Here is a 22086-nt window from a genome sequence, read left to right as displayed (position 1 = left end):
GCTACAGTGCGTCCCCTCCCATAAGGAACTGCTTTAGGACATCCCCTATGTCTTTCCTTGTGGAGCCCAGTGTACCCTGCAGCAGAAAACGAGTTTTATGGTAAGAACTTACCTTTGTTAAAAGTCTTTCTGCGTGGTACACTGGGCTCCACAAGGCGCCCACCCTGACGCACTTAGCGTCTTTGGGTTGGTATGGCATTAGCCGCTGATACTTCTCCTGTCGTGAGAGTGTGGTGTATGTGGCTACTAACCATTGTCTCTTTTCCTGCTACTGCATTGGGCTGATTAACTAAAAACTGAGCTCCTGTGCAGGGAGGCGGGGTTATAGAGGAGGCGGCGCTATGCATTCTGGGAACAGTCAAAGCTTTTCAGCCTGTTTGTGCCTCGGATCAAGATCCTACTCTACACCCCTATGTCTTTCCTTGTGGAGCCCAGTGTACCTCGCAGAAAAAGTTTTAACAAAGGTAAGTTCTTACCTTAAAACTCGTTTTTAATACCTACCGGTAAATCCCTTTCTCTTAGTCCGTAGAGGATGCTGGGCGCCCGTCCCAGTGCGGGCTGTGTCTGCATTTATTGGTTATGGTTACACACATGTTGTGTTGAGTTCAGTCAGTCTGTGGCTGATGTTAGTCATGCCGTTGCATGCGTTGTTGTTGAATGCCATGTTGTACGGCGTGTTTGAGGTGTGAGCTGGTATGTATCTCACCTTAGTTTAAAAATTAATTAAATCCTTTTCCTCGAAATGTCCGTCTCCCTGGGCACAGTTCCTATAACTGGAGTCTGGAAGAGGGGCATAGAGGGAGGAGCCAGTTCACACCCCTTTTTAAGTCTTAAAGTACCCATGTCTCCTGCGGATCCCGTCTATACCCCATGGTTCTTGAAGCATCCCCAGCATCCTCTACGGACTAAGAGAAAAGGATTTACTGGTAGGTATTAAAATCATATTTCCCCCCCCCCCCCCGATTGCTTAGTTTAGATGGCCGGCTAGCTCTAGGAAGAGTCCTGGGGTCTCCGAACTTCTTCCATTTACGGATGGTGGAGGCCACTGTACTCATTGGGACCTTCAAAACAGCAGATATTTTTCTGTACCCTTTCCCAGATTTGTGCCTCGAGACAATCCTGTATCGGAGGTCTACAGACAATTCCTTTGAGTTCGTGCTTTGTTTCTGCTCAGACTTAGGGTGTGTACACATGGTGAGAACCCTGCTATGTTCGATTTTGACTATGCGATTTCCCTTGAACTCCCCCAGAGCCCAGATAGCACAGATAGGACAGATTTTGACTATGTACGATTTTGACTAAGTGCCAATTTTGACTATACTTTGTACTAGATTGTACACTAGATAGTCAAGATTGACTTGCCTGCACAGTCTATCTAGCCTTACGATACCGACCCCACGAGAGCGCGCATCGGGATTGAATCTGTATCGCAAGCTTCCTAGCACCATGAGATATGCACTAACTTTTCATAAGATTTTGACTATATAGTCAAAATCTTACAGATTTATCTCAACGTGTGTACACACCCATACACTGTCAAGTGTGGGACCTTATGTAGACAGGTGTGTGCCTTTCCAAATCATGTCCAATCAACTTTATTTACCACACGTCAGTGGCAAACGCAGGATTTGCATGGGGGGGGTTTCCAGAACTGGGTGGAGCCAATCACGGGGGTGGGGACTGAGGTGACCCAGTATATGCTGGGTCCGTAAAACTAGTGTGTCTGTGTTTGTGTGTGTGTGTATATATATATATATATATATATATATATATACACACACACACACACACACACACACACACACACACACACACACACACACACACACACACACACACACACATATATACACACATATCTACACATATATAGGGTTCACTATGGTATGCCGGCGACCAGCATACCGGCGCCGGGAGCCCGACCGCCGGCTTACTGACAGTGTGGCGAGCGCAAATGAGACCCTTGCGGCCTCGCTGCGCTCGGCACGGTGGCGCGCTGTGCGCGCCATGCTATTTTATTCTCCCTCCAGGGGGGTCGTGGACCCCCACGAGGGAGAACAATTGTCAGTATGCCGGCTGTCGGGATTCCGGTGCCGGTATACTGTGCGCCGGGATCCCGTCAGTCGGCATACTGAAGACCACCCCATATATATACCGTGTGTGTATATGTATATACACACATATACATAGCATATTAAACATATATATATATATATATATATATATATATACATACAGGTTGAGTATCCCTTATCCAAAATGCTTGGGACCAGAGGTATTTTGGATATCGGATTTTTCCGTATTTTGGAATAATTGCATACCATAATGAGATACTGTATCATGGTGATGGGACCTAAATATAAGCACAGAATGCATTTATGTTACATACACACCTTATACACACAGCCTGAAGGTAATTTTAGACAATATTTTTTATAACTTTGTGCATTAAACAAAGTGTGTGTACATTCACACAATTCATTTATGTTTCATATACACACAGCCTGAAGGTCATTTAATACAATATTTTTAATAACTTTGTGTATTAAACAAAGCTTGTGTACATTGAGCCATCAAAAAACAAAGGTTTCACTATCTCAGTCTCACTCAAAAAAGTCTGTATTTCGGAATATTCCGTATTTCGGAATATTTGGATATGGAATACTCAACCTGTATATGTATATACAGGTTGAGTATCCCTTATCCAAAATTCAAAATCACACATTTCTCTAACGTCCTAAGTGAATGCTGGGAACTCCGTAAGGACCATGGGGAATAGCGGCTCCGCAGGAGACTGGGCACAACTAAAGAAAGCTTTAGGACTACCTGGTGTGCACTGGCTCCTCCCTCTATGACCCTCCTCCAGAACTCAGTTAGAATTTTGTGCCCGGCCGAGCTGGATGCACACTAGGGGCTCTCCTGAGCTCTTAGAAAGAAAGTAATATTTAGGTTTTTTATTTTCAGTGAGATCTGCTGGCAACAGACTCACTGCTACGAGGGACCTAGGGGAGAGAAGCGAACCTACCTGCTTGCAGCTAGCTTGGGCTTCTAGGCTACTGGACACCCATTAGCTCCAGAAAGATCGAACACAGGCCCAGCCTCGGTCGTCCGGTCCCGGAGCCGCGCCGCCGTCCCCCTAGCAGAGCCAGAAGCAAGAAGACGTTCCTGGAAATCGGCGGCAGAAGACTTCGGTCTTCATTAAGGTAGCGCACAGCACTGCAGCTGTGCGCCATTGCTTCCCAGGCACACCACATACTCCGGTCACTGATGGGTGCTGGGGGGGGGGGGGCGGGGGGCGCCCTGGGCTGCAATATAAGTACCTTACTTGGCAAATTAACACATAATGTAGCCTTTAAGACTATATATGTGTAAAATCCCCTGCCATAACTGTATAAAAAAGCGGGAGAAGCCCGTCGGAAAAGGGGCGGGGCTATCTCCCTCAGCACACTGGCGCCATTTTCCCTCACAGCTCCGCTGGAAGGATCGCTCCCCAGGCTCTCCCCCATGCAGTTCCAGACTACATAGGGTAAAAAAGAGAGGGGGAGCACTAAATTTAGGCGCAATCTGTGATATATAAGCAGCTATAAGGGGTAAAATCACTGTGTAGTGTGTATCCCTGTTTTATATAGCGCTCTGGTGTGTGCTGGCATACTCTCTCTCTGTCTCCCCAAAGGGCTTTGTGGGGTCCTGTCCTCAGTCAGAGCATTCCCTGTGTGTGTGCGGTGTGTCGGTACGGCTGTGTCGACATGTTTGATGAGGAGGCTTATGTGGAGGCGGAGCAGGTGCCGATAAATGTGATGTCACCCCCTGCGGGGTCGACACCTGAGTGGATGGATATGTGGAAGGAATTACGCGACAGTGTCAACTCCTTACATAAAAGGTTTGACGACATATCAGATGTGGGACAGCCGGCTTCTCAGCCCGTGCCTGCCCAGACGTCTCAAAAGCCATCAGGGGCTCTAAAACGCCTGCTACCTCAGATGGCAGACACAGATGTCGACACAGATACTGACTCCAGTGTCGACGATGATGAGACTAGTGTACATTCCAATAGAGCCACACGTTACATGATTACGGCGATGAAAAATGTGTTGCACATTTCTGATATTACCCCAGGTACCACAAAAAAGGGTATTATGTTTGGGGAGAAAAAACTACCAGTGGTTTTTCCCCCTTCTGATGAATTAAATGAAGTGTGTGAAGAAGTGTGGGCTTCCCCCGATAAGAAACTGGTAATTTCTAAAAAGTTACTAATGGCGTACCCTTTCCCGCCAGAGGATAGGTCACGTTGGGAGACATCCCCTAGGGTAGATAAAGCGCTCACACGCCTGTCAAAGAAGGTGGCACTGCCGTCTCCGGGCACGGCCGCCCTAAAGGAGCCTGCTGATAGGAAGCAGGAGGCTATCCTGAAGTCTGTTTATACACACTCAGGTATTATACTGAGACCAGCTATTGCTTCAGCATGGATGTGCAGTGCTGCAGCTGCGTGGTCAGATTCCCTGTCAGAAAATATTGATACCTTAGACAGGGACACTATATTGCTAACCATAGAGCATATTAAAGACGCAGTCTTATACATCAGAGATGCACAGAGGGATATTTGCCGGCTGGCATCTAAAATAAGTGCAATGTCCATTTCTGCCAGGAGGGGTTTATGGACTCGGCAGTGGACAGGGGATGCAGATTCTAAAAGGCACATGGAAGTTTTGCCTTACAAGGGTGAGGAGTTGTTTGGGGATGGTCTCTCGGACCTCGTTTCCAGAGCGACAGCTGGGAAGTAAGCATTTTTACCCCATGTTCCCTCACAGCCAAAGAAAAGCACCGTATTATCAGGTACAGTCCTTTCGGCCCCAGAAAGGTAAGCGGGTTAAAGGCGCGAAAAAAGGAAAAAAGCTGCAGCATACAGCCAGTTCCCAGGAACAAAAGCCCTCCCCCGCTTCCTCTAAGTCCACCGCATGACGCTGGGGCTCCACAGGCGGAGCCAGGTACGGTGGGGGCCCGTCTCAAGAACTTCAGCGACCAGTGGGCTCGCTCACGGGTGGATCGCTTGATTCTACAAGTAGTATCTCAGGGGTACAAGCTGGAATTAGAGACGTCTCCCCCTCGCCGTTTCCTCAAATCTGCCTTGCCAGCAGCTCCCCCGGACAGGGAGGCAGTGCTGGAGGCAATTCACAAGCTGTATTCGCAGCAGGTGATAGTCAAGGTACCCCTCCTTCAACAAGGAAGGGGTTACTATTCCACAATGTTTGTGGTACCGAAACCGGACGGTTCGGTGAGACCCATTTTAAATTTGAAATCCTTGAACACCTATATAAAAAGGTTCAAGTTCAAGATGGAATCGCTCAGGGCGGTTATTTCAAGCCTGGAGGAAGGGGATTACATGGTATCACTGGACATCAAGGATGCTTACCTACATGTCCCCATTTACCTTCCTCACCAGGAGTACCTCAGATTTGTGGTACAGGACTGTCATTACCAATTCCAGACGTTGCCGTTTGGTCTGTCCACGGCACCGAGGGTATTTACCAAGGTAATGGCCGAAATTATGATACTCCTTCGAAAAAAGGGAGTTTTAATTATCCCATACTTGGACGATCTCCTTATAAAGGCGAGGTCCAGGGAGCAGTTGTTGGTCGGGGAAGCACTATCTCGGGAGGTGCTACAACAGCACGGTTGGATTCTGAATATTCCAAAGTCACAGCTGGTTCCTACGACACGTCTACTGTTTCTGGGGATGGTTCTGGACACAGACCAGAAAAGGGTGTTTCTCCCGGAGGAGAAAGCCAAGGAGTTGTCGTCTCTAGTCAGAGATCTCCTGAACCCAAAACAGGTATCGGTGCATCACTGCACGCGAGTCCTGGGAAAAATGGTAGCTTCCTACGAAGCAATTCCATTCGGCAGGTTCCATGCAAGAATCTTTCAGTGGGATCTGTTGGACAAGTGGTCCGGATCCCATCTTCAGATGCATCGGCTGATAACCCTGTCTCCAAGGACCAGGGTGTCTCTGCTGTGGTGGCTGCAGAGTGCTCATCTTCTAGAGGGCCGCAGATTCGGCATACAGGACTGGGTCCTGGTGACCACGGATGCCAGCCTTCGAGGCTGGGGGGCAGTCACACAGGGAAGAAACTTCCAAGGGCTATGGTCAAGCCAGGAGATTTCCCTACACATAAATATTCTGGAACTAAGGGCCATCTACAATGCCCTAAGTCAGGCAAAACCCCTGCTTTAAAACCAGCCGGTACTGATCCAGTCAGACAACATCACGGCGGTCGCCCATGTAAACCGACAGGGCGGCACGAGAAGCAGGACGGCGATGGCAGAAGCCACAAGGATTCTCCGATGGGCGGAAAATCACGTGTTAGCACTGTCAGCAGTGTTCATTCCGGGAGTGGACAACTGGGAAGCAGACTTCCTCAGCAGGCACGACCTCCAGCCGGGAGAGTGGGGACTTCATCCAGAAGTCTTTCAGCTGATTGTAAATCGCTGGGAACGGCCACAGGTGGACATGATGGCGTCCCGCCTCAACAAAGAGCTAGAAAGATATTGCGCCAGGTCGAGAGACCCTCAGGCAATAGCTGTGGACGCTCTAGTGACACCGTGGGTGTACTAGTCGGTTTATGTGTTCCCTCCTCTTCCTTTCATACCCAAGGTACTGAGGATAATAAGACGAAGAGGAGTAAGAACTATACTCATTGTTCCGGATTGGCCAAGAAGAGCTTGGTACCCAGAACTTCAAGAGGTGATCTCAGAGCCTCTGCCGCTCAGACAGGACCTGCTGCAGCAGGGGCCCTGTCTGTTCCAAGACTTACCGCGGCTGCGTTTGACGGCATGGCGGTTGAACGCCGGATCCTGAAGGAAAAGGGCATTCCGGAGGAAGTCATCCCTACGCTGATTAAAGCTAGGAAAGAAGTGACCGCAAACCATTATCACCGCATATGGCGAAAATATGTTGCATGGTGTGAGGCCAGGAAGGCCCCAACGGAGGAATTTCAGCTGGGCCGTTTTCTGCACTTCCTACAGTCAGGGGTGACTATGGGCCTAAAATTGGGTTCCATTAAGGTCCAGATTTCGGCTCTATCGATTTTCTTCCAGAAAGAACTGGCTTCACTACCTGAAGTTCAGACATTTGTAAAGGGAGTGCTGCATATTCAGCCCCCTTTTGTGCCCCCAGTGGCACCTTGGCATCTCAACGTGGTGTTGAATTTGCTAAAGTCACATTGGTTTGAACCACTTAAAACCGTGGATTTAAAATATCTCACGTGGAAAGTGGTCATGCTGTTGGCCTTGGCTTCAGCCAGGCGTGTGTCAGAATTGGCGGCTTTATCATGTAAAAGCCCTTATCTGATTTTCCATATGGATAGGGCGGAATTGAGGACTCGTCCCCAATTTCTCCCAAAGGTGGTTTCAGCTTTTCATTTGAACCAGCCTTTTGTGGTGCCTGCGGCTACTCGTGACTTGGAGGATTCCAAGTTGCTGGACGTAGTCCGGGCCCTAAAAATCTATGTTTCCAGGACAGTTGGAGTCAGAAAGACTGACTCGCTATTTATCCTGCATGCACCCAACAAGTTGGGTGCTCCTGCTTCAAAGCAGACTATTGCTCGCTGGATCTGTAGCACGATTCAACTTGCACATTCTGCGGCTGGACTGCCGCATCCTAAATCTGTAAAAGCCCATTCCACGAGGAAGGTGGGCTCTTCTTGGGCGGCTGCCCGAGGGGTCTCGGCTTTACAACTTTGCCGAGCAGCTACTTGGTCGGGGTCTAACACATTTACTAAATTCTACAAGTTTGATACCCTGGCTGAGGAGGACCTAGAGTTCGCTCATTCGGTGCTGCAGAGTCATCCGCACTCTCCCGCCCGTTTGGGAGCTTTGGTATAATCCCCATGGTCCTTACGGAGTTCCCAGCATCCACTTAGGACGTTAGAGAAAATAAGATTTTACTCACCGGTAAATCTATTTCTCTGACGTCCTAGTGGATGCTGGGGACTCCGTAAGGACCATGGGGGAATAAGCGGCTCCGCAGGAGACTGGGCACAAATAGAAAGCTTTAGTACTACCTGGTGTGCACTGGCTCCTCCCCCTATGACCCTCCTCCAGTTAGATTTTTGTGCCCGAACGAGAATGGTGCACACTAGTGGCTCTCCTGAGCTTCTTAGTGAAAGTTTTAGTTTGTTTTTTATTTTCAGTGAGACCTGCTGGCAACAGGCTCACTGCATCGAGGGACTAAGGGGAGAAGAAGCGAACTCACCTGCGTGCAGAGTGGATTGGGCTTCTTAGGCTACTGGACACCATTAGCTCCAGAGGGACCGATCACAGGCCCAGCCTTGGAGCTCGGTCCCAGAGCCGCGCCGCCGGCCCCCTTACAGAGCCAGAAGCAAGAAGAGGTCCGGAAAATCGGCGGCAGAAGACATCCCGTCTTCCACAAGGTAGCGCACAGCACTGCAGCTGTGCGCCATTGCTTCTCAGCACACTTCACACTCCGGTCACTGAGGGTGCAGGGCGCTAGGGGGGGGCGCCCTGAGCAGCAATAGAAACACCTTGGCTGGCTAAAAATACATCACATATAGTCCCTGGGCTATATGGATGAATTTTAACCCCTGCAAGATTTTCACAAAAAGCGGGAGAAAGGCCGCCGAGAAGGGGGCGGAGCCTATCCTCAGCACACAGGCGCCATTTTCCCTCACAGCTCCGCTGGAAGGACGTCTCCCTGACTCTCCCCTGCAGTCCTGCACTACAGAAACAGGGTAAAAAAGAGAGGGGGGCACTAATTGGCGGGTTATTAACAATACAGCAGCTATAAGGGAGAAACACTTATATAAGGTCCCTATATATATATATATAGCGCTCTGGTGTGTGCTGGCATACTCTCCCTCTGTCTACCCAAAGGGCTAGTGGGGTCCTGTCCTCTATCAGAGCATTCCCTGTGCGTGTGCTGTGTGTCGGTACGTTTGTGTCGACATGTATGAGGAGGAAAATGATGTGGAGGCGGGGCAATTGCCTATAATAGAGGTGTCACCCCCTAGGGAGTCGACACCTGAGTGGATGGCTTTATGGAAGGATTTACGTGACAGTGTCAGCTCCTTACAAAAGACTGTTGATGACATGAGACAGCCGGCTAATCAGTTAGTCCCTGTCCAGGCGTCTCAGAAACCATCAGGGGCCCTAAAACGGCCGTTACCTCAGGTGGTAGATACAGACGTCGACACGGATACTGACTCCAGTGTCGACGGTGAGGAGACAAACGTGACTTCCAGTAGGGCCACACGTTACATGATCACGGCAATGAGAGAGGTTTTAAACATTTCTGATACTGCAAGTACCACTAAAAAGGGTATTATGTGGGGTGTGAAAAAACTACCCGTAGTTTTTCCTGAATCAGATGAATTAAATGAGGTGTGTGATGAAGCGTGGGTTTCCCCCGATAAAAAACTGATAATTTCTAAAAAGTTATTGGCATTATACCCTTTCCCGCCAGAGGTTAGGGCGCGTTGGGAAACACCCCCTAGAGTGGATAAAGCGCTCACACGCTTATCAAAACAAGTGGCGTTACCGTCTCCTGATACGGCCGCCCTCAAGGAACCAGGTGACAGAAAACTGGAAAATATCCTAAAAAGTATATACACACATACTGGTGTTATACTGCGACCAGCAATCGCCTCAGCCTGGATGTGCAGCGCTGGGGTGGCTTGGTCGGATTCCCTGACTGAAAATATTGATACCCTGGATAGGGACAGTATATTGTTGACTATAGAGCATTTAAAAGATGCATTTCTATATATGCGAGATGCACAGAGGGATATTTGCACTCTGGCATCAAGAGTGAGTGCGCTGTCCATTTCTGCCAGAAGAGGGTTATGGACGCGACAGTGGTCTGGTGATGCGGATTCTAAACGGCATATGGAAATATTGCCTTATAAAGGGGAGGAGTTATTTGGGGTTGGTCTATCGGACCTGGTGGCCACGGCAACTGCTGGGAAATCCACATTTTTACCCCAGGTCGCCTCTCAGCATAAAAAGACGCCGTCTTATCAGGCTCAGTCCTTTCGTCCCCATAAGGGCAAGAGGGCAAAAGGTTCCTCCTTTCTGCCCCGGGGCAGAGGAAGGGGAAAAAGACTGCAACAGACAGCCAATTCCCAGGAACAAAAGCCCTCTCCCGCTTCTGCCAAGTCCTCAGCATGACGCTGGGGCCTTACAAGCGGACTCAGGCACGGTGGGGGCCCGTCTCAAGAATTTCAGCGCGCAGTGGGCTCACTCGCAAGTGGACCCCTGGATCCTTCAAGTAGTATCTCAGGGGTACAAATTGGAGTTCGAGACGTCTCCCCCTCGCCGGTTCCTGAAGTCTGCTTTACCAACGTCTCCCTCCGACAGGGAGGCAGTATTGGAGGCAGTTCACAAGCTGTATTCCCAGCAGGTGATAATCAAGGTACCCCTCCTGCAACAAGGGAAGGGGTATTATTCCACGCTGTTTGTGGTACCGAAGCCGGACGGCTCGGTGAGACCTATTTTAAATCTGAAGTCTTTGAACACTTACATACAGAGGTTCAAATTCAAGATGGAATCACTCAGGGCAGTGATCGCGAACCTGGAAGAGGGGGACTATATGGTGTCTCTGGACATCAAGGATGCCTACCTCCATGTCCCCATTTACCCGTCTCATCAAGGGTACCTCAGGTTTGTAGTACAAAACTGTCACTATCAGTTTCAGACGCTGCCGTTTGGATTATCCACGGCACCCCGGGTCTTTACCAAGGTAATGGCCGAAATGATGATTCTTCTTCGAAGAAAAGGCGTTTTAATTATCCCTTACTTGGACGATCTCCTGATAAGAGCAAGATCCAGAGAACAGTTAGTAGTCGGAGTAGCACTATCTCAAGTAGTGCTACGGCAGCACGGCTGGGTTCTAAATATCCCAAAATCGCAGCTGACTCCGACGACACGTCTTCTGTTCCTAGGGATGATTCTGGACACAGTCCAGAAAAAGGTGTTCCTTCCGGAGGAGAAGGCCAGGGAGTTATCCGAACTAGTCAGAAACCTCCTGAAACCAGGGCAAGTCTCAGTGCATCAATGCACAAGAGTCCTGGGAAAAATGGTAGCTTCCTACGAAGCGATTCCATTCGGCAGATTCCACGCAAGAACGTTCCAGTGGGATCTGCTGGACAAATGGTCCGGATCGCATCTTCAGATGCATCAGCGGATAACCCTGTCCCCAAGGACAAGGGTGTCTCTTCTGTGGTGGTTGCAGAGTGCTCATCTTCTAGAGGGCCGCAGATTCGGCATTCAGGACTGGGTCCTGGTGACCACGGATGCCAGCCTGAGAGGCTGGGGAGCAGTCACACAAGGAAGAAATTTCCAGGGCTTGTGGTCAAGCCTGGAGACATCACTTCACATAAATATCCTTGAGCTAAGGGCCATCTACAATGCTCTAAGCCTAGCACGACCCCTGCTTCAAGGTCAGCCGGTGCTGATACAGTCAGACAACATCACGGCAGTCGCCCACGTAAACAGACAGGGCGGCACAAGAAGCAGGAGTGCAATGGCAGAAGTTGCAAGGATTCTTCGCTGGGCGGAAAATCATGTGATAGCACTGTCAGCAGTGTTCATTCCGGGAGTGGACAACTGGGAAGCAGACTTCCTCAGCAGACACGACCTCCTCCCGGGAGAGTGGGGACTTCACCCAGAAGTCTTCCACATGATTGTGAACCGTTGGGAAAAACCAAAGGTGGACATGATGGCGTCTCGCCTCAACAAAAAACTAGACGGGTATTGCGCCAGGTCACGGGACCCTCAGGCAATAGCTGTGGACGCTCTGGTAACACCGTGGGTGTACCAGTCAGTGTATGTGTTCCCTCCTCTGCCTCTCCTACCCAAGGTACTGAGAATCATAAGAAGGAGAGGAGTAAGGACTATACTCGTGGCTCCGGATTGGCCAAGAAGGACTTGGTACCCGGAACTTCAAGAGATGCTCACGGAGGACCCGTGGCCTCTACCTCTAAGAAGGGACCTGCTCCAGCAGGGACCCTGTCTGTTCCAAGACTTACCGCGGCTGCGTTTGACGGCATGGCGGTTGAACGCCGGATCCTGAAGGAAAAAGGCATTCCGGATGAAGTCATCCCTACCCTGATCAAAGCCAGGAAGGATGTAACCGTGCAGCATTATCACCGTATTTGGCATAAATATGTTGCGTGGTGCGAGGCCAAGAAGGCCCCTACAGAGGAATTTCAACTGGGTCGTTTCCTGCATTTCCTGCAAACAGGACTGTCTATGGGCCTAAAATTAGGGTCCATTAAGGTTCAAATTTCGGCCCTGTCCATCTTCTTCCAAAAAGAGCTGGCTTCAGTTCCTGAAGTTCAGACGTTTGTCAAAGGGGTGCTGCATATACAGCCTCCTTTTGTGCCTCCAGTGGCACCTTAGGATCTCAATGTGGTTTTGGGGTTCCTAAAATCACATTGGTTTGAACCACTCACCACTGTGGACTTAAAATATCTCACATGGAAAGTGGTAATGCTGTTGGCCCTGGCTTCAGCCAGGCGCGTGTCAGAATTGGCGGCTTTATCCTATAAAAGCCCTTACCTAATTTTTCATACGGATAGGGCAGAATTGAGGACTCGTCCTCAATTTCTCCCTAAGGTGGTTTCAGCGTTTCACCTGAACCAGCCTATTGTGGTACCTGCGGCTACTAGGGACTTGGAGGACTCCAAGTTGCTGGACGTAGTCAGGGCCCTGAAAATATGTTTCCAGGACGGCTGGAGTCAGAAAATCTGACTCGCTGTTTATTCTGTATGCACCCAACAAGCTGGGTGCTCCTGCTTCTAAGCAGACTATTGCTCGTTGGATTTGTAGTACAATTCAGCTTGCACATTCTGTGGCAGGCCTGCCACAGCCAAAATCTGTAAAAGCCCATTCCACACGGAAAGTGGGCTCATCTTGGGCGGCCGCCCGAGGGGTCTCGGCTTTACAACTTTGCCGAGCAGCTACTTGGTCAGGGGCAAACACGTTTGCAAAATTCTACAAATTTGATACCCTGGCTGAGGAGGACCTGGAGTTCTCTCATTCGGTGCTGCAGAGTCATCCGCACTCTCCCGCCCGTTTGGGAGCTTTGGTATAATCCCCATGGTCCTTACGGAGTCCCCAGCATCCACTAGGACGTCAGAGAAAATAAGAATTTACTTACCGATAATTCTATTTCTCGTAGTCCGTAGTGGATGCTGGGCGCCCATCCCAAGTGCGGATTGTCTGCAATACTTGTACATAGTTATTGTTAACTAAATCGGGTTATTGTTGTAGTGAGCCATCTTTTCTAGAGGCTCCTCTGTTTATCATACTGTTAACTGGGTTCAGATCACAAGTTATACGGTGTGATTGGTGTGGCTGGTATGAGTCTTACCCGGGATTCAAAATCCTTCCTTATTGTGTACGCTCGTCCGGGCACAGTATCCTAACTGTGGCTTGGAGGAGGGTCATAGGGGGAGGAGCCAGTGCACACCAGGTAGTACTAAAGCTTTCTATTTGTGCCCAGTCTCCTGCGGAGCCGCTTATTCCCCCATGGTCCTTACGGAGTCCCCAGCATCCACTACGGACTACGAGAAATAGAATTATCGGTAAGTAAATTCTTATTTTCTCGTAGTCCGTAGTGGATGCTGGGCGCCCGTCCCAAGTGCGGATTGTCTGCAATACTTGTATATAGTTATTGGTTAACTAAAGGGTTTTTGTTGAGCCATCTGTTGAGAGGCTCAGTTCTATTTCATACTGTTAACTGGGTATAGTATCACGAGTTATACGGTGTGATTGGTGTGGCTGGTATGAGTCTTACCTGGGATTCCAAATCCTTTCCTTATTGTGTCAGCTCTTCCGGGCACAGTATCCTAACTGAGGTCTGGAGGAGGGTCATAGAGGGAGGAGCCAGTGCACACCAGGTAGTCCTAAAGCTTTCTTTAGTTGTGCCCAGTCTCCTGCGGAGCCGCTATTCCCCATGGTCCTTACGGAGTTCCCAGCATCCACTACGGACTACGAGAAATAGATTTACCGGTGAGCAAAATCTTATTTTTTGGTTCCCCTACTGAGATAATGACACATATATATGTATATTATATATTTATAGAATATATCTATATATACACATAATATATAATATATATGTCATTATCTCAGCAGGGGACCCAAAAATGTGCAATTTGGGATTTTTGATTAGGGATACTCAACGTGTGTGTGTGTGTGTGTATATATATATATATATATATGTGTATATATATATATATATATATATACACATACACACATACAGTACACGTATATATACACATGTGTATATATATCATATGTGTGTGTTTATATGTATGTATATGTATATACATGTGTATATATGTATGCACATGGATATATATGTACTATAATTAAAATAAAGTAAACTTTTATTGCACTTACAAGTGCCACCAGGAAGACAGCAGGCTGCAGAGGACGCTAGACAGCCATTAATAATACTCACGTAGCTTTTTTTTTTTTTAGTGGAGGGGGGTTTATGGGTGCTCGGAAACCCCCCCTGGGTGCGCCACTGCACGTGGACTCCAATTAAGCTGTAGGAACATCTCAAGGATGATCAGTGGAAACAGGATGCACCTGAGCTCAATGTTGAGCTACATGGCAAAGGCTGTGAATGCTTATGTACACGTGATTTCTTAGTTTTTTTATATTTGAATAAATTTGCAAAAATCTACAGAAAAACTTTTTTCACGTTGTCATTATGGAGTATTGTGTGTAGAATTTTGAGGGAAAAGATGAATTTATTCCATTTTGTATTAAGGCTGTAACACATACTTGCCTACCTGACCTACTCCATGAGGGAGAAGATGCTCTGTTCCTGGACTTTCCTAGTTATTTATGATTGCCATCACCTGTTGTGAAACGCCCTTCTTACCAATTAACTAGCTCTCCACAGGTGATGGCAATCATACATTACCAGGAAAGTCCAGGAACAGAGCATTTTCTCCCTCATGGAGAGTGTCAGGTAGGCAAGTATGCTGTAACATAACAAATTGTGGAGAAAGTGAAGCACTGTGAATACTTTCCAGATGCACTATACAGTGCATAACACAATTACTGGTGAAAGGCATTACATTTGTGGGTTTTGCTAAAATGATTAACAAACCTCATTTGTTTCATAACTGTTAAGATGGATGTGTCTTTCTTACTGGTCATTTGAGTGTTTCATATATATACTAGAGTCATGAAAATTCTGGACATGAAACTGGTTGGAAGAAATTTCTATGATCCTACAAGTGCCACAGTGCTGCAGAAATACAGGTGAGATGGTTCTATCTAGACAACCCTGCTTCATTACTGGGATCCAGATCACACTGACACAATGACAAAGGTGTTTCCAAAACACTAATACCCCTTTTCCACCTACGAGCACGGGTCGCAGCCGGGAGCCTGACACGGGAGCTGCCCCCTGCTGCGACCCGTGCTCGGCCCCTTTCACATCAGCAGTCACAACCCGGCATATGCCGGGTTGGTGACGCTTCTAGTGACTGCGCAGGGGCGGCGCAGGGAGATCACATGATCTCCCAGCGCCGCCCTTCCATACAGTGTAAACGGGAGCCGTGTCGCATCGATACGGCTCCCGTTTACACTACAACCCAACCCGGATCATTCCCGTGTCCTACCCAGGTAGATAGCTGGGTAGGATTCACGGGTCACTTGATCCGGGTTTACCCATTTCCACTTGCAAAAAACACGGGTAAATGCGCGCCCCCGTGCATTTACCCGTGTTTTTTGAGCTAGTGGAAAAGGGGTATAACTAACAACGATTATGGGTCATTATACTGCATATAGAAAATGATGTCCCTAGCAAAAGGGGAAATACTTACCTTAATTGTATGTATGCTAGAAGCCTTGCAGGTGAAAAGAGGGAACTAGAAGTCCTTGCAGCAAGCAAACAGTGTGATATTATAGGCATTACTGAAACTTTGTGGGACAAATCTCATGATTGGACAGTCAATCTAGATGTTTATACGCTGTTCAGGAGAGATAGATTAAAGGTGCATACACACGGAGAGATTTTGGCTATGAGAGCTTTTGACTGAGAGATTTCCCTTGAACTGGCAGTAGGAGATTTTGACTAACTTTACCAGAGATTTTGTCTAACTATGCAAGAGATTTTGGCTATGGGAGATTTTGACTATCTCATTTAAATAAGGGGATGAGTGGGGGAGTGTCCTATATAGGATGATTTTACAGGGTGGCTGTATTAGGCTGATTGTACAGGGTGGAAGAGTGTCACTATCTGTGCACATAGGGAATTTTGATAGGGTGGGGAGTGTCACTAAAATAGGGTGATACTACACAGTGGGGGTTGTGTCAGTATTGTGGTAATAAATAGCATCAGCCATTATAACTCAGTACATTATATGCTTTGTGGCTAGTTCTAGTTAGGTTTACCTACTTGAACGCTTCACATTGCTAGTGCGCTATTCTTTGTTTGGCAAGACAGAACAAAGAGCTTTTCGTTATGGATCACAACTACCAAGTCAGGGTATTATATGCACAGGCTGTGGCGGTGTGGGATATGGAGACAGCACAGAAAAGGGAGAGGAAACGTGCTCAATCCTATTGTACCAAGCAGTGGCTGTTGCAGAGGGAATCTCTCTCTCATATGCCATTGCTGAAGCAGATTCAGGAGAACAATCCAGAGTATTATCGGAATTATCTGCGGATGGATGCGGAGATGTTCCAGGAGCTGCTGCGACTGGTGACACCTCTCATTCAGAAGCAGGATACGAACATGCGGCAGGCCATATCTGTGCAGGACTGGCTGGTGGCTACCCTGCGCTACGTGCTTACCGGGAGATCGCTGCAGGACCTGAAGTTTAGCACCCTGAATATATATATATATATATATATATATATATATATATATATATAAATAGTTTCCTGCCTCAGCCGAGGAGTGGAGAGTCATTGCTGAGAATTTCGAAAAGAGCTGGCATTTTCCTAATTGTGGCGGAGCAATTGACAGGAAGCATGTGCGCATAACACCTCCTTCCAAGAGTGGCTCCCTTTACTACAACTATAAGGGCTTTTTCAGCATAGTCCTCATGGCAATTGTTATATATGTGTATATATATATATATATATATATATATACACACACACACACACACACACACACACACACACACACACACACACACACACACACACACACACACACCTTGCATTATATAAGGGCACCTTTATGGCTGCAGAAGGAGTCCCAGTGAAGCAGGTGTCCCGCCCGCAGTCTGCTCTGTAGCCGCAGTCTTTTAACAGACCAGGTCAGGATCGGCCAGGACTCGAAGCTCACTATATTCACCCTGGAGGATTCCGATGATGTCACCAGAGGGATGGAGACCAGGGAGGCAGCAGGCGGGCAGGGACTCTGGCATCCAAAAAAAGATCAGAGGTGAGTGGAACTCCGTTACCGGACAAGAGCTCAACAGAGACGGTGGACAGTTGCACCGGGTGGGGGTGCGGGCAGAAGCGGCCGACAAGGGTGCGGGCAGAAGCGGCTGTCGGGGGTGCGGGAAGCCGCAACTGGAGGGTCAACTGTTCGGAGCCTCAAACAAGACAGGAGCTGGTGGTGCTGGTGAGAAATGCATTCGCTATCTTTGCAGGATGGGGGATCCTTCATTTTTCTCACAGGCAGCCACAGCGGGCTGCCCCGTCAAGTCCTGCCGCCCATAGGCACATGCCTAAAGCTGCCTAATGGAAGTGCCGGCCCTACATGCATGGATCAGTGAGATCCGTGCATGTTTATCAGTGGGAAGGGGTGTGAAAGGGTTAAAAATAAGAAAAAAAATGGCGTGGGGTCCCCCCTCCTAAGCATAACCAGCCTCGTAAAAATACAGGGAAAAAATTGACAGGGGTTCCCCCATATTTTAACAACCAGCACCGGGCTCTGCGCCTGGTCCTGGTGCAAAAAATATGGGGGACAAAAAGTGTAGGGGTCCCCCATATTTTTAACACCAGCACCGGGCTCCACTAGTCAGTGAGATAATGCCACAGCCGGGGGACACTTTGATATTGGTCCCTGCGGCCCTGGCATTAAATCACCAACTAGTCACCCCTGGCCGGGGTACCCTGGAGGAGTGGGGACCCATAAAATCAAGGGGTCACCCCCCCTCCAGCCACCCAAGGGCCAGGGGTGAAGCCCGAGGCTGTCTCCCCCATCCCTGGGCGGTGGATGGGGGGCTGATAGTCTTTCAAAGTGACAAAAAAAGAATATTGTCTTTTGCTGTGGAACTACAAGTCCCAGAAAGCCTACCCCTCATGCTGATACTTTGAAAACCACAAGTAACAGCATGCGGAGAAATAACTGACCCAATGGTACCTGTAGTTCCACAACAAAAGAAATACCCAAATAAAAACACAACTCACACACCGTGACAGTAAAAGTTTATTTAAACACACTTCCACACTCACACATACTTACCTACATCCCACGCCGCCAATCACGTCCCCTTGTCCAGTAGAATCCAATAGGGGTACCTGTAAAAAAAAAAACAAAAAAAAAAACCACCTACTATCCGATGGAGTTCGGCCCACTTTGTCCCAGTATTGTCAGGTCTGGGGGTGGGGGGGATGGCTGCACAGTGGGATGGCGCTGAGTGTATCCCTGAAGCCAGGCGGCGCATATGGTGTTTAATATTATATCCTCCATACACAGCGCAGTCACCCTGATCAGCCCCCTTTCCCTCCACACAAGACAGCGAATGCACCTCCACACCCAGACAGCACATGTACCTTCACCCTCCCTCTACACACAGACAGCGCAGGCACCCCGACCCTCCCTCCACACACAGACAGCGCCGGCACCCCCACCCTCCCTCCACACACAGACAGCGCCGGCACCCCCACCCTCCCTCCACATACAGACAATGCAGGCACACACACCCCTCCACCAATAGACAGACATGACAGTACCGTCAACCCTCACCCCCATAGACAGACAGAACCTTCTCCATCCCCCCCCCCCCATTGACAGACAGAACCTTCTCCACCCCACCCCATTGACAGAACCTTCCACACCCCCGCCCCCCCCCTCATTGACAGACAGAACCTTCTCCTTCCCGCCCCCCATTGACAGATAGAACCTGCTCCATCCCCCCCCCCCCCCCCCCCCAGGCAGCATATCACCATCTCCGTTTCTCTCTCCCCCCGAACGTCAGCCAGTGGAGCTGCTCCCAGCCTCTACACGCACAGGGAAGCTGAGCTCCGGCCCACTGTGCAGCAGGTAACCCCCACACAGCGCCATCCCACTGCAGCCAATCTTCCTCTCTCGGACCCCCCCCCCGGAACGGACAGTAGAGAGCGCCCATTCCTCCCCCTCCGTCCCCCAGACCACGGACACTGCAGAGCGGCCAGAGGACGGACAGTAGAGAGCGCCAATTCCTCCCCCTCCGCCTCCCCCTCCGGAGGACACTGCAGAGCGGCCATTCCTCCCCCTCCGTCCCCCGGACCACGGACACTGCATAGCTGCCAGGGGACGCACGGTGCAAAGCGGCCATTCCTCCCCCTCTCATCCCCCCGCGGACCGGACACCAGGCACGAGTGTGAGAACAGCACTCCATAATATACTCACGGTTTGATGAGTATATTCAGTCTTCGGAATGCTGCTGTGCTATTCCCTCAACTTCAGCCTCCACGCACCACTGAGGTAAAAGTGGCGGCGGAGAGTGGCTAAAGATCGCTATCGCTGGGAAATATCGCTGGGCACTTAAAATATGAGCGATTTTAACTAACTTCTCCAGCGACCTAGTCTAAATTGACTTGCCTGCCCAGTCTATTTTTCCCAGCGATAGCGACCTGGCGGGGACGCGCATCGCTATCGCTGCTTGTATACACATGGAGCGATATGCACTAACTTTCTGAGCGATTTTGACTATATAGTCAAAATCGCTCAGTTATATCGCTCCGTGTGTATGCACCTTAAGTAAACGGGGTAGAGGGTTATGTCTTTACGTAAAGCCGTTTTCTCTATCGTCCTAGTGGATGCTGGGGTTCCTGAAAGGACCATGGGGAATAGCGGCTCCGCAGGAGACAGGGCACAAAAAGTAAAGCTTTTTCCGATCAGGTGGTGTGCACTGGCTCCTCCCCCTATGACCCTCCTCCAGACTCCAGTTAGATTTTTGTGCCCGGCCGAGAAGGGTGCAATCTAGGTGGCTCTCCTAAAGAGCTGCTTAGAAAAAGTTTAGCTAGGTTTTTTATTTTACAGTGAGTCCTGCTGGCAACAGGATCACTGCAGCGAGGGACTGAGGGGAGAAGGAGTCAACTCACCTGCGTGCAGGATGGATTGGCTTCTTGGCTACTGGACATCAAGCTCCAGAGGGACGATCACGGGTACAGCCTGGATGGTCACCGGAGCCACGCCGCCGGCCCCCTTGCAGATGCTGAAGACAGAAGAGGTCCAGAATCGGCGGCTGAAGACTCCTGCAGTCTTCAAAAGGTAGCGCACAGCACTGCAGCTGTGCGCCATTTTCCTCTCAGCACACTTCACACGGCAGTCACTGAGGGTGCAGGGCGCTGGGAGGGGGGCGCCCTGGGAGGCAAAATGATTACCTATAAAGGCTAAAAATACCTCACATATAGCCCTAGAGGCTATATGGAGATATTTAACCCCTGCCTAATTTTTCTAAATAGCGGGAGACGAGCCCGCCAGAAAAGGGGCGGGGCCTATCTCCTCAGCACACGGCGCCATTTCCTCTCACAGCTCCGCTGGTCAGGACGGCTCCCAAGTCTCTCCCCTGCACTGCACTACAGAAACAGGGTAAAACAGAGAGGGGGGGGCACATTTATGGCGATAATTTGATATAACAAAGCAGCTATAAGGGAGCACTTATTATAAGGCTATCCCTGATATATATATAGCGCTTTTGGTGTGTGCTGGCAAACTCTCCCTCTGTCTCCCCAAAGGGCTAGTGGGTCCTGTCTTCGTTAGGAGCATTCCCTGTGTGTCTGCTGTGTGTCGGTACGTGTGTGTCGACATGTATGAGGACGATATTGGTGTGGAGGCGGAGCAATTGCCAAATATGAGGATGTCGCCCCCTAGGGAGTCGACACCGGAATGGATGCCTTTATTTATGGAACTACGGGATAGTGTCAACACGCTAAAGCAGTCGTTTGACGACATGAGGCGGCCGGACAATCAATTAGTGCCTGTCCAGGCGACTCAAACACCGTCAGGGGCTGTGAAACGCCCTTTGCCTCAGTCGGTCGACACAGACCCAGACACAGGCGATGACTCCAGTGGTGACGGTGACGAATCAACCGTATTTTCCAGTAGGGCCACACGTTATATGATTTTGGCAATGAAGGAGGCGTTACATTTAGCTGATACTACAGGTACCACTAAACAGGGTATTATGTGGGGTATGAAAAAACTACCTATAGTTTTTCCTGAATCAGAAGAATTAAATGACGTGTGTAATGAAGCGTGGGTTGCCCCTGATAAAAAGCTGATAATTTCAAAGAAATTATTGGCATTATACCCTTTCCCACCAGAGGTTAGGGAGCGCTGGGAAACACCTCCTAGGGTGGACAAGGCGCTAACACGCTTATCTAAACAAGTGGCGTTACCCTCTCCTGAGACGGCCGCACTTAAAGATCCATCAGATAGGAGGATGGAAAATATCCAAAAAAGTATATACACACATGCAGGTGTTATACTACGACCAGCTGTAGCGACTGCCTGGATGGGCAGTGCTGGGGTAGTTTGGTCAGAGTCCCTGATTGAAAATATTGATACCCTGGACAGGGACAATATTTTACTGTCGTTAGAACAAATAAAGGATGCATTTCTTTATATGCGTGATGCACAGAGGGATATCTGCACACTGGCATCACGGGTAAGTGCTATGTCCATTTCGGCCAGAAGAGCTTTATGGACGCGACAGTGGACAGGCGATGCGGATTCAAAACGGCATATGGAAGTTTTGCCGTATAAAGGGGAGGAGTTATTTGGAGTCGGTCTATCAGATTTGGTGGCCACGGCTACAGCCGGGAAATCCACCTTTCTACCTCAAGTCACTCCCCCACAGAAAAAGGCACCGACTT

At 49.2% G+C, this 22086-nt stretch overlaps 1 protein-coding gene across 6 annotated transcripts in view; it reads left to right on the top strand.

The window, feature by feature from the left end:
• The window catches only part of PIWIL2 (piwi like RNA-mediated gene silencing 2), a 1076777-nt gene that overhangs the window by 338379 nt on the left and 716312 nt on the right, over positions 1–22086 (top strand). For 5 of the 6 annotated variants that reach the window (XM_063931805.1, XM_063931803.1, XM_063931806.1 and 2 more), the window contains one exon: positions 15217–15297. The exons of the other annotated variant lie outside the window; for it this stretch is intronic. In XM_063931805.1, the coding sequence (XP_063787875.1) occupies positions 15217–15297 (81 nt within the window). The remainder of the gene's footprint in view (positions 1–15216; positions 15298–22086) is intronic. 6 annotated transcript variants of the gene reach the window in all.

This window comes from Pseudophryne corroboree, chromosome 6 (genome assembly GCF_028390025.1).
Source record: "Pseudophryne corroboree isolate aPseCor3 chromosome 6, aPseCor3.hap2, whole genome shotgun sequence".
In the NCBI taxonomy this organism is placed as follows: Eukaryota; Metazoa; Chordata; class Amphibia; order Anura; family Myobatrachidae; genus Pseudophryne; species Pseudophryne corroboree.
This window is presented reverse-complemented; position numbering and strand designations above follow the sequence as displayed.